Source organism: Macaca mulatta, chromosome 7, assembly GCF_049350105.2.
Source record: "Macaca mulatta isolate MMU2019108-1 chromosome 7, T2T-MMU8v2.0, whole genome shotgun sequence".
In the NCBI taxonomy this organism is placed as follows: domain Eukaryota; kingdom Metazoa; phylum Chordata; class Mammalia; order Primates; family Cercopithecidae; genus Macaca; species Macaca mulatta.
Window position 1 is genome coordinate 92,706,996 of NC_133412.1, and position 17,128 is coordinate 92,724,123.

The following is a 17,128-nucleotide window of genomic DNA, read 5'->3' on the forward strand; positions in this document are numbered from 1 at the left end:
AATAATAGATTTCAGTTTGGGTCTTCAGTAGCAAATGATTTGTATTATTCTGTACATTTATATTTTTTAGATACTTAACTTTTTCTTTGAACTTAAATATTCAACATCTGCCATATTTGCAAACAGTTTCAAAGATATTTAAAATTTTCTGTGAATAATGTGGAATTCATTATAGCCAATTTATTCTACTTTAAAAATAAGTAGGCTTGTGAAAAATGTATATATATACACACACACACATATATATGTGTGTATATATATATACACACACATATATACACATGTATATTTATTTATATATATATGTTGTTGATGGCACCAAATACCTAGAAAATTTTGTAGAAAGCAAAAATTTGTGTCAAATAATCTAAAGGAAAACAGAAAAAAATATAGGAACAAAATAGTAAATAGGGAAAACTATAAATACACAAATATAACCAAATGATAAATTGCTAAAATACTTAATACATAAGATAAAGAAAAGCTAAAAATGTATAACAACAAGGTGAAATCCATATTGTAAAATGTAATACTTTTTCTACTATGTCAGTGTGTGTTGTAATGTTATAAATAAATTGGGTAAAGATATCAGAAATTCAGTATGCCTGTACATTTTGATTGTCAGGTCTAAATGTATCATGTATTCAGTTGAAGAGAATCACAAGCTTAGTAACATCAATAACATTTTATGCACATTGGAATCTCTAAATTCTTTATAAAATATTTTAAGTATTACTAAATATTTTCAAGACAATTTATACTTTAGAATTATAAACAATGAAAAAAATAGTTAACATTATATATAAATAGAATCAGAGACTGACTTGATGCAATTCCCTTGATTTAAAACAAAAAGCCAATTCTGTAACTCAACAACCCATATCGCTGGCAAAGATGGTTGGCATGACACTGTGATACACTGGAGGATCTTCATTCTAATTCAGGATTATGCTTCTTCATAGCAATCTTAGTTTTTCCAGGAGTTCACATGACGGTTTCTCAGCTTCCACATGGCTGATTTAACATCTTCATTCCTCAGAGAGTAGATAATGGGGTTCAACAAGGGAGTACAAACAGTGTAGAAGACAGAAAGAAATTTGTCTACAGAAAGTCTGCTAAAAGGCCATATATAGAAATAAATGCAAGGCCCAAAGAAAAGAATCACCACTGTGATGTGGGCAGTTAATGTAGAAAGAGCCTTGGATGACCCACTGGAGGACCTGCGTCGGACACTGATCAAAATGATCGTGTAGGAAATAATTAAAGCCAGAAAACAGCTCAATGATATCAGTCCACTATTTGTTAGGGTCATAATTTCCATTTCATATGTATCCATGCAAGCTAGCTCTATCACCAAGGGAAGGTCACAAAAGAAGCTATCCACCTCACTGGGACCACAGAATGGCAGGTCCACTGTAAAAGCCAAGTGGCTCACAGAATGAAGAATACCCACCGCCCAGGAAATAGACACAAAAATTATACATAGCCTCTGGTTCATAATTGTACCGTAGTGCAGGGGCTTACATATGGCTATAAATCTGTCATATGCCATAGCTACGAGCAACATCATCTCACTCCCAACAAAACTGTGAAGGAGGAATATCTGGGCCATGCAACCCTCAAAGGAGATAGTCTTGTGCTCAACAAAAAAGTCTACAAGCATCTTGGGGGTGGCAAAGTTAGACTGACAGATATCAATGAAAGAAAGGTTACTGAGCAAGAAGTACATAGGAGAGTTCAAACGGGAGTCAAAAGAAATAATGATAATAATTAAGACATTGCCTAGCACTGATGTCACATAGACTACAGAAAAGATGGCAAAAAAGAAAATTTGAAGTTCCCGGGAATTAGAGAGTCCCAACAGTACAAACTCAGACACTACCGATTCATTTGTGCGAGCCATGTATCCAATATGCGGTTACCTAAAAAAAGAAATCAGTAAAATATCACAACGATTGGCATTACAATACCTCTAGTTTATAAACAAAAGAAATATAGTCAATTTAATTAAGTTATTTATATTTATATATATGCTCAATTGACTAGTATTTAACACCCATGACTCCTATGAAAGTTGAAAGAGTATGAAAAAGAGGATTAGATATGAATCCCTGTCCCTGTCATAATTAGAAAAAAAATACACATACTAAAAAAAACTAAAATATAAAACCAGAAACAGGAAAGTATAAGTGGCAATACTTTAATAGCGTAAGTATTAATAAGATTAAAGAGATTATGCCAAAGTGGTAAAATAAGTTTTAGCTCGAATAACTTTTATTTTTGTGCTAAAACTTCTTAAAAGCTTGAAATTTGCTAGCCAAAAATGAAGGAAAAGTCTGTTATTTCAGGCAAAAGGAATAACAGGAATAAAGATACAAAGGTAAAAATATAAAGATGTACTTTATTCAGGAACCTGTGAGTTGAGCGGCCTGACTGGAGGAGAGGGCGTGCTAAGAAACAATAATTATTAAATTACCAATGGTAGGTCGGGAGCAAATCGTTAATGCAATTAGCCTTAAACACAAGACTAAGTGGAACTGAGAATCATAATGTTCTTGAAACTATTTTAAGAAACAATAAAAGCGGTTGGGCACGGTGGCTCACGCCTATCCTCCCAGCATTTTGGAAGGCTGAGTCGGGTGGATCACCTGAGGTCAGGAGTTTGAGACCACCCTGGCCAACAAGGTGAAACCCCGTCTCTACTAAAAATACAAAAAAAAAAAAAAAAAAAAAAGCTGGGTGTGGTAGTGGGTGCCTGTAATCCCAGCTAGTTGGGAGGCTAAGGCAGGAGAATTTCTTGAACCTGGGAGGCAGAGGTTGCGCCTCTGCACTCCAGCCTGGGCAACAAGAGAGAAACTCTGAAAAAAAAAGAAAGAAAGAAAGAAAGAAAAATGGAAGGAAGGAAGGAAGGAAGGAAGGAAGGAAGGAAGGAAGGAAGGAAGGAAGGAAGGAAGGAAGGAAGGAAGGAAGGAAGGAAGGGAAACAATAGAAGCAATTTGCCATAATAGAGAAGGAAAAGCCAATGGTGACCCTCTGAAAGTTTCTCTGAAGGTCAAAAACATTCCCTTTCAACCTTTTAACAAACAGTTAATCAAAGTTCACCTTCTGTCACATAAAGACCAATCAACGATAAATGAAACAGTAACTAAGAATGTGTTTTCAGTCTCTTTCTTCTGTCTTTTATCTCTTTCTACACATGCCTGACAAACTTGAATTTGTCAAAATCTGTAACACATTTCAGGAATGGTCCTTTAGGAAATATCTCATATGGTTCATTTCAAATGCATAAGAAGTTCTCAGAAAAGAAAAGCTAACTAGCACATAAATTGCCTCTTAAATGTGTTTGTTTGTTTGAGACAGTTTGGCTCTTGTTGCCCAGGCTGGAGTGCAGTGGCGCCATCTTGGCTCACCACAACCTCCACCTCCTGGGTTTAAGCAATTCTCCTGCCTCAGCCTCCTGAGTAGCTGGTATTACAGGCGACTGCCACCACGCCCGGCTAATTTTGTATTTTCAGTAGAGACAGGTTTTCTCCATGTTGATCAGGCTGGTCTCAAACTCCCGACCTCAGGTGATCCTTCCGCCTCGGCCTCCCAAAGTGCTGGAATTACAGACATGAGCCATTAAACATTTTTTGACATTTTCTTAACACATGTGGCCACTTGGTCCCAGAGAAAACCCTACACAACCTTCCTGAAGTGGTTCAGTAAACATTTTTTAACTTAGCTCTGTGTATCCAACATTAAACAGCAGATACTTATTTGTTCTTATACTAATTGAAGCTCTGCACTCCTCCATATTCTTCAGTGGTTTGTTAGAACCAGGTTAATTAGATTTGACCAAAATAATAAATATTATATATTTTAAAAGTTAAAATTGTATAGGTAACCATAAACCAATTTAAAAAGTATTTAAACTGTGTCTAAGCTTTCATTATGTCATTTTAACCTGGATGTTGAAGAACTATATCCTACACTTTCAGGGGCTTCCATGTTTACATATGGTTAAAATATGTAATTTTAAGAAGAATGCAGAAACCTAAGTTACTCAAGAATGTAAATGGATCAATGAGTCATGAACTGACCTAACTACAAGTTTCCATATGGGATCTCATTTCCATGTGGAAGATTTGGGGCAATGCCGGCATGTCTAATCATGTGTATACATGAGCAGGGGAAACAAGGTAGCAAAGAAACATTGAAAAAGAAAGATATTCCCATTCCTAAGAGTAAAAACATTCCTAAAGAGCTATAGTTATGAATTTTAAAAGATAAAATTTGACACCATGAGGGACTGCTTATAGCATTCTATTCATTGTGGAAAGCCTATTAAATATGATTATTTAATAGAATAAAACATTATTTATTTTCATAGGTTATTAAGCAAAAGTTTTCCTTGACACAGAGCATGCAAATAAATTTAGATTCTACTACTATGGGTATGGAATATATACCAGCTCATTATACAATAATAATAATGAACCATTATAATTATAGTAAAAAAATACTCCATAATTGAAATGTCATTTGTGATAAGATTTACCACTTAAATGAACCGCACAGTATTTTGTACATACATCTATCACAGCAAATACTAGAAAATGTGCTTTATATAAAAAATAATAATAATAACATTTATAGCACTTTCTATGTTCTAAGCAGTCTCCTAAGCATGTGGCATGCATTTGTACTCCTTTAATGCTCAAAATAACCCTACAGAGTAGCTACTGTTCAAATATGCATTTTAAAATTGAGGGAACAAAGGCACAGAGAAGCTTAGGCTAAGTAAATTGCCCAAGTTTATACTACTAGTAAGTTGTATACTTGTAGTAATGACTCCTATAGTAGACTGGGAGATGCTTCTGCACAAACAAAGCTAAATCTTATGAGTGATAGAACAGAGTGGTGGGGCTCTAAAGTGGGACAGGCTTGGATTCAATCTCAGCTCCTAAAATTTCTAATGGAATGAACAGTTCCTTGACTTTTCTCAACTCCTTTTCTTTTTTCTTTTTTTTTTTTTTTTTTGTTATTATACTTTAAGTTCTAGGGTACATGAGCATAACGTGCAGGTTTGTTACATAGGTATACTTGTGCCATGTTGGTGTGCTGCACCCATCAACTCGTCAGCACCCATCAACTCCTTTTCTAACATGTGAAATGGCGATGTCACTTGTTATATTTCAGAGTGGAGCATAACAGGCATTTACACGGGAGTGGGGATTGAAAGAGACGAAAGAGGGTGCTCAAGAGGACAAAGGGGGAGAAAGAGGGAGAAGAGAAGGAACAAGAGAAGGAAGAGGAGGAGGAGAAAAAAAAAGAAGGAAAAGAAGAAGGAAGAAGAAAGAGAAGAAAACATGATTAACAAAAAATTGTTAAATAATGTTAGTGGTATTATTCCTTTTTCAAAAATCATCTTATCATTGAAAAATATATCTTTTGAAAATATCCAAATTTCCCACAAATTATATCTTTTCAATATCTAACAAATGATAAGGTTTTTAGTCTTATTTTTCAAAATGTAAGAAACAACTAGAAATTCCTCTCCAAACTAACTTCCTACGATTTTTTTAATGCAAGTAGAACAGATCAGATTCAACATTATATCTCTTTTTCTTCTTAATAATTAAGGTAGTTACCCAATAGTATAGACAAGTAACATTTGCTACTTTCTAGCTGTGTGACTGAACCTAAAACATAGAACTGGATTATCTCTAAAGCTAGTTTCATTTCTAAAATTCTAAGTGCAGAGGCGGTTATGGAAACACATGGAGTTTATAAAAGTCCGAATTCCTTGGGCAGTCTGCAGAGCACCCAGAAGCTTCTTCATTATTGAATCAATCATTTTGTCATTGCCACTATACCTCAGAGACAGGAATGTTTTCAGATCCCAAAATACACCATAAGAAAATTTCCCTCTTCTTCATGTAAAACCAAGTTGGGTATGAAAGGGTTGCTGTTAGATTAATATCTATCTATACAACGTGTCAATAGAACTCTGAAATCATAAGCATGATACTTTTTCTTGTCTTTATTTTCATGTATAATACTTGATTACCTATAAGCCTAGAAGCAAACAATAAAGGATATCCTACTGACCATTACTCTACTGTGTATAGCTACACCTTTCTTCATTTGAGGCAAATTTTGATAGCCAATAAATATTTGTTAAACTAATGGCTACAGAGTCCCTGAACAGAAAGCATAAACGGGTCAGGGAAGGGAAAGATAATGGTTGTAACATATGTTCCTCTGACTATGAGATTTTGATCCTCTTCTTACCAGGGTTGCCCAAAAGCAGTACAGTGGAAGAATGATATAGACAGAGAAGTGGAGAACAGGAATGTTCTTCCAGAGGGAGTTTTCAATTTGAGACAACAATAACTTCCACTTTGCTATCTTCTAGTTGCTGATTTTGCATCTATAAGAGATCTTGTTCATTATTTCTCTAGTGCAGCAATATGTTCACAATGAATGTATAATACTTACACTTTGGAAAAGTTGTCCAAGTCTTTGACTTCTTCCTTATTTTCTCCAGTTTGGTGTCCTCTAGTTTGTTTCTGTTTCCCACTTTGTCCTATGAGTCTTCATACTGAAAATATTTATAATATAGTGTTAACTGGACGCATTTTAACTTGGTTCCTTACACTATGCCATATGGAAGCGAGCCTCTCAAGTCCTGTCCTGAGGTGGTGAGGGCTCTGATCGTCTTGCACTCAACCGAGCAATGACAATATCTTTAGGCAATACAATATAAAGCCTTTTAACCTCATTCTAGAAAATTGATTTCATTGGTGAAGCAAGAAATCACCCTTTAGACCTCTTAGGTCACTTTCCAGTGGGAGTAATTATTTTTCACAAAATAATTTTCCAGAAATGGAAAAGAAAAAAAAATTGTTTGTTTTGCCAGCTAGTGGATACATACGAAGCAAAAGATTACTTGATTTTAACTGAGTATCAGTCAGCAAAGGAAGTATTTAAGTATTCAACTCCTAACTTTCTGTTAATAAAACAATCACACAATCTTAAAAATGATCACCTTGCCTCAGAGTGTTTCCTCCAATCACAAGGAGCCCACTGCTTCATAAGACAGTTCAATCTATGCTCCACTGTTTCTACCATCTGTAATTTAAAGAGTAAATCTATTAGCACTTCAATATTATGTTTCTTCAAATATTTAAAGAGGCTCTCATTTATTCCCTATATAAATTTATTTGTTTCCCAAAATACATCAACAGTCTTTTTCAACTATATTTTATAGAATAAGTTTTATAGATATCCACAGGTTCTGATGTAAGTTTCAAGTGGTGATCTTTAAGTATAGAAATTAAAGGTGAGAGTCCCTATTACTTAGTGTTTCTCTCTATCTTCCTATGTATCCTCTGTGTGTATACCCCTTAGTAAAACGTTCACATATATAAGCATCTGTGCAAAATGACACATATTGCAGTACTGACTGAAGGAGAGAGATACTGGAAAAAACCCAAGTACTTATATATAGAGAGAGAGTGGGGAATTATAATATTTTAGTGTGATGAAATACATTCAATGATTTAAATTGTTAAATAATATTTTGTACATATATATATAAGGTTAAAAACATAATGTTGAGGGAAAAAAATTAAAGATTGTAAAATTATGTTCAAATTTTTATAAACCAAAAAAATGGACACACTTATGAATTAAATTTTAAAAATATCCAGACTACAAAGAAAAATTCTAAAATGCATAAAGTCTAATTTAACATCTTAAGCGAGAAATACAATGACAAACAGACAGTTAAGAGACTACCACAATAGTAAAATAATGGTGGATTTCAGCAGCAATGATTCAGGGAAGACTCAGTGTCAACAAGCATCTGTTTTTACCAGACAAGCATAATCTTGACTGTTTTTCATGCTGTCTGGCTTCTAATGCTCATTTTCTGAAGCTGCTTCTCTAAATGTACTACCAAACATGCAGATAATGCCAAATCCTCCTAATAATTGTGTTTTGCTCAGGATGATTAGAAATAGTTTCTTTTGATTGCATAAAATAATCATTATTAAAATAATCTACAAAGGTTACTAGGAGATAAATTGTGTAAGAGTAGACAGGAAATATTTGCAAGAGAAAAATAACCAGAAATAACTTTACTAAAAAAAATAACAAAAGCTCCAAGGTGAAATATTTTGGTCCATGCTCTCTGTCTCTCTCTCTCTCTCCCCATACACACACACACACACACAATGTGCAATATGTATAAAATGTATATATTAAATTATATATATTTATATATAAAGAATAAATGGAACAGAATAGTATCCAGAAATTAACCAAATATATATAAATTATAATTTGTAATAATAGTTATTTATAATAATTTAAAGAAATATAGATTACTATATAAATGAAATTCATAGGAAAAGGTAAATTTCTATCTGCATAGATATAGTTATAAAAGCAAAATAAATTTTAATTGGATCAAAGATTAAGTTTGAAACATTAGAAAAAAAGAACGTGAAGATTTTTTAATAATCTTGGAGTTGGTAAGGCCTCTAAATCATGACATTAAAGAAGCCATAAATATATGGATATGTAATGGATAGAATTGACTGACTTAATCATTTTTAGATTTGATATATCAAAAACCCCACAATGAACATTAATAAAAATCGCAAACTATAAAATATGTGCAACACGTATGACCGAGACTAATTCCTTGTAAATCAAAATACTATTAGAAATTAAAATAAAGAAATATCAACAACTAAGTAGAAAAATGAGCACATACACAGGGAGTTCAAAAGAACAGACATACTTTACAACTCTATGACAATAATAAGACCTCTTTACCTTATAGATTGAAAAAAATGTCAACATAATTTGAAGTAATTTGGGGGAAAAATATGTTAAATCATTGTCAATGAAAGTTTCGAGGGGGCGGAGCAAGATGGCCGAATAGGAGCAGCTCCAGTCTCCAACTCCCAGCGCCAGCGACACAGAAGACCGGTGATTTCTGCATTTTCAACTGAGGTACTGGGTTCATCTCACTGGGGAGTGCCGGACGATCGGAGCTGGTCAGCTGCTGCAGCCCGACCAGCGAGAGCTGAAGCAGGGCGAGGCATTGCCTCACCTGGGAAGCGCAAGGGGGAAGGGAGTCCCTTTTCCTAGCCAGGGGAACTGAGACACACAACACCTGGAAAATCGGGTAACTCCCACCCCAATACTGCGCTTTAGGAAACAGGCACACCAGGAGATCATATCCCACACCTGGCCGGGAGGGTCCCACACCCACGGAGCCTCCCTCATTGCTAGCGCAGCAGTCTGTGATCTACCGGCAAGGCAGCAGCGAGGCTGGGGGAGGGGCGCCCGCCATTGCTGAGGCTTAAGTAGGTAAACAAAGCTGCTGGGAAGCTCGAACTGGGTGGAGCTCACAGCAGCTCAAGGAAACCTGCCTGTCTCTGTAGACTCCACCTCTGGGGACAGGGCACAGTAAACTAAGACACACAGACACCTCTGCACAGACGCAAACGACTCTGTCTGACAGCTTTGAAGAGAGCAGTGGATCTCCCAACACGGAGGTTGAGATCTGAGAAGGGACAGACTCCCTGCTCAAGCGGGTCCCTGACCCCTGAGTAGCCTAACTGGGAGACATCCCCCACTAGGGGCAGTCTGACACCCCACACCTCACAGGGAGGAGTACACCCCTGAGAGGAAGCTTCCAAAGCAAGAATCAGACAGGTAAACTCGCTGTTCAGAAATATTCTATCTTCTGCAGCCTCTGCTGCTGATACCCAGGCAAACAGCGTCTGGAGTGGACCTCAAGCAATCTCCAACAGACCTACAGCTGAGGGTCCTGACTGTTAGAAGGAAAACTATCAAACAGGAAGGACACCTACACCAAAACCCCATCAGTACATCACCATCATCAAAGACCAGAGGCAGATAAAACCACAAAGATGGGGAAAAAGCAGGGCAGAAAAGCTGGAAATTCCAAAAATAAGAGCGCATCTCCCCCGGCAAAGGAGCGCAGCTCATCGTCAGCAACAGATCAAAGCTGGACGGAGAATGACTTTGACGAGATGAGAGAAGAAGGCTTCAGTCCATCAAATTTCTCAGAGCTAAAGGAGGAATTACGTACCCAGCGCAAAGAAACTAAAAATCTTGAAAAAAAAGTAGAAGAATTGATGGCTAGAGTAATTAATGCAGAGAAGGTCCTAAATGAAATGAAAGAGATGAAAACCATGACACGAGAAATACGTGACAAATGCACAAGCTTCAGTAACCGACTCGATCAACTGGAAGAAAGAGTATCAGCGATTGAGGATCAAATGAATGAAATGAAGCGAGAAGAGAAACCAAAAGAAAAAAGAAGAAAAAGAAACGAACAAAGCCTGCAAGAAGTATGGGATTATGTAAAAAGACCAAATCTACGTCTGATTGGGGTGCCTGAAAGTGAGGGGGAAAATGGAACCAAGTTGGAAAACACTCTTCAGGATATCATCCAGGAGAACTTCCCCAACCTAGTAGGGCAGGCCAACATTCAAATCCAGGAAATACAGAGAACGCCACAAAGATACTCCTCGAGAAGAGCAACTCCAAGACACATAATTGCCAGATTCACCAAAGTTGAAATGAAGGAAAAAATCTTAAGGGCAGCCAGAGAGAAAGGTCGGGTTACCCACAAAGGGAAGCCCATCAGACTAACAGCAGATCTCTCAGCAGAAACTCTACAAGCCAGAAGAGAGTGGGGGCCAATATTCAACATTCTTAAAGAAAAGAATTTTCAACCCAGAATTTCATATCCAGCCAAACTAAGTTTCATAAGTGAAGGAGAAATAAAATCCTTTACAGATAAGCAAATGCTTAGAGATTTTGTCACCACTAGGCCTGCCTTACAAGAGATCCTGAAGGAAGCACTAAACATGGAAAGGAACAACCGGCACCAGCCATTGCAAAAACATGCCAAAATGTAAAGACCATTGAGGCTAGGAAGAAACTGCATCAACTAACGAGCAAAATAACCAGTTAATATCATAATGGCAGGATCAAGTTCACACATAACAATATTAACCTTAAATGTAAATGGACTAAATGCTCCAATTAAAAGACACAGACTGGCAAACTGGATAAAGAGTCAAGACCCATCAGTCTGCTGTATTCAGGAGACCCATCTCACACGCAGAGACATACATAGGCTCAAAATAAAGGGATGGAGGAAGATTTACCAAGCAAATGGAGAACAAAAAAAAGCAGGGGTTGCAATACTAGTCTCTGATAAAACAGACTTTAAACCATCAAAGATCAAAAGAGACAAAGAAGGCCATTACATAATGGTAAAGGGATCAATTCAACAGGAAGAGCTAACTATCCTAAATATATATGCACCCAATACAGGAGCACCCAGATTCATAAAGCAAGTCCTTAGAGACTTACAAAGAGACTTAGACTCCCATACAATAATAATGGGAGACTTCAACACTCCACTGTCAACATTAGACAGATCAAGGAGACAGAAAGTAAACAAGGGTATCCAGGAATTGAACTCATCTCTGCAGCAAGCAGACCTAATAGACATCTATAGAACTCTCCACCCCAAATCAACAGAATATACATTCTTCTCAGCACCACATCATACTTACTCCAAAATTGACCACGTAATTGGAAGTAAAGCACTCCTCAGCAAATGTACAAGAACAGAAATTATAACAAACTGTCTCTCAGACCACAGTGCAATCAAACTAGAACTCAGGACTAAGAAACTCAATCAAAACCGCTCAACTACATGGAAACTGAACAACCTGCTCCTGAATGACTACTGGGTACATAACGAAATGAAGGCAGAAATAAAGATGTTCTTTGAAACCAATGAGAACAAAGATACAACATACCAGAATCTCTGGGACACATTTAAAGCAGTGTGTAGAGGGAAATTTATAGCACTAAATGCCCACAAGAGAAAGCAGGAAAGATGTAAAATTGACACTCTAACATCGCAATTAAAAGAACTAGAGAAGCAAGAGCAAACACATTCAAAAGCTAGCAGAAGGCAAGAAATAACTAAGATCAGAGCAGAACTGAAGGAGATAGAAACATAAAAAACCCTCCAAAAAATCAATGAATCCAGGAGTTGGTTTTTTGAAAAGATCAACAAAATTGACAGACCACTAGCCAGACTAATAAAGAAGAAAAGAGAGAAGAATCAAATCGACGCAATTAAAAATGATCAAGGGGATATCACCACCGACCCCACAGAAATACAAACTACCATCAGAGAATACTATAAACACCTCTACGCAAATAAACTGGAAAATCTAGAAGAAATGGATAATTTCCTGGACACCTACACTCTTCCAAGACTAAACCAGGAAGAAGTTGAATCCCTGAATAGACCAATAGCAGGCTCTGAAATTGAGGCAACAATTAATAGCCTACCAACCAAAAAAAGTCCAGGACCAGATGGATTCACAGCTGAATTCTACCAGAGGTACAAAGAGGAGTTGGTACCATTCCTTCTGAAACTATTCCAATCAATAGAAAAAGAGGGAATCCTCCCTAACTCATTTTATGAGGCCAACATCATCCTGATACCAAAGCCTGGCAGAGACACAACAAAAAAAGAGAATTTTAGACCAATATCCCTGATGAACATCGATGCAAAAATCCTCAATAAAATACTGGCAAACCGGATTCAGCAACACATCAAAAAGCTTATCCACCATGATCAAGTGGGCTTCATCCCTGGGATGCAAGGCTGGTTCAACATTCGCAAATCAATAAACATAATCCAGCATATAAACAGAACCAAAGACAAGAACCACATGATTATCTCAATTGATGCAGAAAAGGCTTTTGACAAAATTCAACAGCCCTTCATGCTAAAAACGCTCAATAAATTCGGTATTGATGGAACGTACCTCAAAATAATAAGAGCTATTTATGACAAACCCACAGCCAATATCATACTGAATGGGCAAAAACTGGAAAAATTCCCTTTGAAAACTGGCACAAGACAGGGATGCCCTCTCTCACCACTCCTATTCAACATAGTGTTGGAAGTTCTGGCTAGGGCAATCAGGCAAGAGAAAGAAATCAAGGGTATTCAGTTAGGAAAAGAAGAAGTCAAATTGTCCCTGTTTGCAGATGACATGATTGTATATTTAGAAAACCCCATTGTCTCAGCCCAAAATCTCCTTAAGCTGATAAGCAACTTCAGCAAAGTCTCAGGATACAAAATTAATGTGCAAAAATCACAAGCATTCTTATACACCAGTAACAGACAAACAGAGAGCCAAATCAGGAATGAACTTCCATTCACAATTGCTTCAAAGAGAATCAAATACCTAGGAATCCAACTTACAAGGGATGTAAAGGACCTCTTCAAGGAGAACTACAAACCACTGCTCAGTGAAATCAAAGAGGACACAAACAAATGGAAGAACATACCATGCTCATGGATAGGAAGAATCAATATTGTGAAAATGGCCATACTGCCCAAGGTAATTTATAGATTCAATGCCATCCCCATCAAGCTACCAATGAGTTTCTTCACAGAATTGGAAAAAACTGCTTTAAAGTTCATATGGAACCAAAAAAGAGCCCGCATCTCCAAGACAATCCTAAGTCAAAAGAACAAAGCTGGAGGCATCACGCTACCTGACTTCAAACTATACTACAAGGCTACAGTAACCAAAACAGCATGGTACTGGTACCAAAACAGAGATATAGACCAATGGAACAGAACAGAGTCCTCAGAAATAATACCACACATCTACAGCCATTTGATCTTTGACAAACCTGAGAGAAACAAGAAATGGGGAAAGGATTCCCTATTTAATAAATGGTGCTGGGAAAATTGGCTAGCCATAAGTAGAAAGCTGAAACTGGATCCTTTCCTTACTCCTTATACGAAAATTAATTCAAGATGGATTAGAGACTTAAATGTTAGACCTAATACCATAAAAATCCTAGAGGAAAACCTAGGTAGTACCATTCAGGACATAGGCATGGGCAAAGATTTCATGTCTAAAACACCAAAAGCAACGGCAGCAAAAGCCAAAATTGACAAATGGGATCTCATTAAACTAAAGAGCTTCTGCACAGCAAAAGACACTACCATCAGAGTGAACAGGCAACCTACAGAATGGGAGAAAATTTTTGCAATCTACTCATCTGACAAAGGGCTTATATCCAGAACCTACAAAGAACTCAAACAAATTTACAAGAAAAAAACAAACAACCCCATCAAAAAGTGGGCAAAGGACATGAACAGACATTTCTCAAAAGAAGACATTCATACAGCCAACAGACACATGAAAAAATGCTCATCATCACTGGCCATCAGAGAAATGCAAATCAAAACCACCATGAGATACCATCTCACACCAGTTAGAATGGCAATCATTAAAAAGTCAGGAAACAACAGGTGCTGGAGAGGATGTGGAGAAATAGGAACACTTTTACACTGTTGGTGGGATTGTAAACTAGTTCAACCATTATGGAAAACAGTATGGCGATTCCTCAAGGATCTAGAACTAGATGTACCGTATGACCCAGCCATCCCATTACTGGGTATATACCCAAAGGATTATAAATTATGCTGCTATAAAGACACATGCACACGTATGTTTATTGCAGCACTATTCACAATAGCAAAGACTTGGAATCAACCCAAATGTCCATCAGTGACAGATTGGATTAAGAAAATGTGGCACATATACACCATGGAATACTATGCAGCCATAAAAAAGGATGAGTTTGAGTCCTTTGTAGGGACTTGGATGCAGCTGGAATCCATCATTCTTAGCAAACTATCACAAGAACAGAAAACCAAACACCGCATGTTCTCACTCATAGGTGGGAACTGAACAATGAGATCACTTGGACTCAGGAAGGGGAACATCACACACCGGGGCCTATCATGGGGAGGGGGGAGGGGGGAGGGATTGCATTGGGAGTTATACCTGATGTAAATGACGAGTTGATGGGTGCAGCACAGCAACATGGCACAAGTATACATATGTAACAAACCTGCACGTTATGCACATGTACTCTACAACTTAAAGTATAATAATAATAAATAAATTTAAAAAAAAAATGCATTTGACTTCCAAAACTTATTTGATTTAAATAAATATGTTAATTAATTGTGTGAGAAAAAAAAAAATTAAAAAAAAAAATAAATAAAAAAAAAAAGAAAGTTTCATTAGAAACATACATTTTATACTTAGTGAATATATTTAAAGCAGAAAACAAGTCACATTTTCAATTAAGAGACAAAAAATGCCCAATTAAAAATAAAAACCCTATTTCTTATTTAGAGAAATAAACAAATAGGAATTTAAAATAAACAAATAGGAATTTTGAAAAAAACAAGCTTTTCGTTGTCAGTTAGATTGGCAAAGATGACAAAGAAAAGACACGCATTAGATACACACAGGAAAAAGACAAGCATAATTGAAGTCACAGAAGAAGAGAGCACAAAGCTAGAGCAATAGCTAAAGAGATTCTGGCTAACAGCTTTCCATAACTGAAGTATACTTCTAGCCATAGAACCAAGATGTTCAATAAACCACTAGTAATAAATAAATAAATAATAAGCAAGCAAGATCATAGTAAATCCTAGAATTGCTGGGGCAGGAAGCACAAAATCCATAAGTGAATCAATGGGAATGTTGGGGAGAAAGTCCAATCTATTCCTTGCCTCTTCTTTGTTATCTATATGTGAGTATTTTAGCTACTGGTAATGCAAAATTACAAATTCACTGTCGTTTCAATGAATGTTTTACATTTTGGAGTTCACCATCTCAACAAATTTGAGTGTAATCTCAACAACAGTCTCTTATCTGAGGCTTATATATGCCATTCCAATGTTGTTTATGCCTGGAAGCTTCTCAGAAAAACAGATATCATGATATGTCTCTACTGTCACACCTCTTCACTGTAAGTTCAATAAATTCCACCTTCTTCACTGTAAATACTTTTGTCTCTAATTCCAGAGACAATCTTTGTGGAATCCTATATCCATATATCGAACACTCTGTGTGCCCTGGAATTGTGTCTGGGGAGAAGGAATACAGGTAAGGAAGGAAAATTCATATCAGGAGTAGGAATGAATTCCAATAAAGACAAGTCACTACCCGCCCTTCAGAGGAAGAGGTGTGACACAGTTGATTTGACACCAAATGCATGTGGTCTCTCTGAGGAATGGCACCATAACAAGGCTGCAGCATGACTCCCTTCTGCCAACAGACCAAGCATTCAGGAGCTGTAGTAGTGGTATGAGACTAACCTTGATAAAAGAGAGTCCATGTTTTTGGTCCCTGATGGGCATTGCTGTGAAGTACAAAAATCTACACACTTAGAGCCCACTCACATAGGTTCATCCTCATTCTTCCCTCCCAGACTACTTTCCTCCAATTTTCAATTTTGATCTTCAAGACCCCTAACAAGCTAGCAAAGCCATTTTTCAAAGCCCACGAATTCATGTTTATTTTTACTTATGACCAATTATCCATCTAAAGCTGATAACTAAGTGTGATGTTTATGGCTCTGGCCAATGAGAGAATTCTTCCTCATAAGTGTCTGTGAAGGTCAGCTGAGTGAATTGTAATGCAGCAGCAGTCCATTTTTTGGCTTGCACCAAGACATAGAATGAAGTCATCCATAGAAACTCTCCCATGAGGCCATAACATTGAGCTTAAGAAAATATATTAATGCCAGAGAAATACTTGATAAAGGATTTAGACTACCTGTTCATACCAATTACTAGTGCCTTTATACCTTCAGCATGGTCCTACACATGCCATTTCCAATGTGTGATGGCTTGCTGCTGTGGCAGCTAGAAATTATGACTTAATAAATCTGATAACAGTTCATGATGAGCAGTGCTCACATAGGCAGTCACTTGGAAATCAATGGTCAGGTACTTAGTCCCTAATAAGACCCAATAGCATACTAAGATCTATGTTTTAAACAATAAGCAGTTGTCTTCTGCAGAGATTTTTTTCTGGAATCCTAAAAGTTAGTAATTGCTGTTTATCTAATTGACTTTTGTAAATAATCTACACAATCTCCTTATTTATCATGGATATCTCCATTTCATTAGATTCCTGGTTGACATAGCCTGAATGGCAGGGCAGTTTGCACTGAA

General features: G+C 36.8%; 1 protein-coding gene across 2 annotated transcripts; it reads right to left on the reverse strand.

Annotated features, from left to right (window-relative positions):
* Positions 1–814: 814 nt before the first annotated feature.
* Positions 815–6,701, reverse strand: OR4K1 (olfactory receptor, family 4, subfamily K, member 1). Of its 2 annotated transcripts, XM_015143083.3 has the most exons (2): positions 6,484–6,701; positions 815–1,922 (listed from the first exon to the last, which is right to left on the reverse strand). In XM_015143083.3, the coding sequence occupies exon 2, from the start codon at positions 1,901–1,903 to the stop codon at positions 968–970; it is 936 nt and encodes a 311-aa protein (XP_014998569.3). In that variant the 5' UTR covers positions 1,904–1,922; positions 6,484–6,701; the 3' UTR covers positions 815–967.
* Between the last annotated feature and the right edge of the window lie 10,427 nt (positions 6,702–17,128).

Bases quoted from the DNA above. Each gene is read 5' to 3' on its own strand.
- OR4K1 (XM_015143083.3), bottom strand. From the start codon at position 1,903: ATGGCTCGCACAAATGAATCGGTAGTGTCTGAGTTTGTACTGTTGGGA.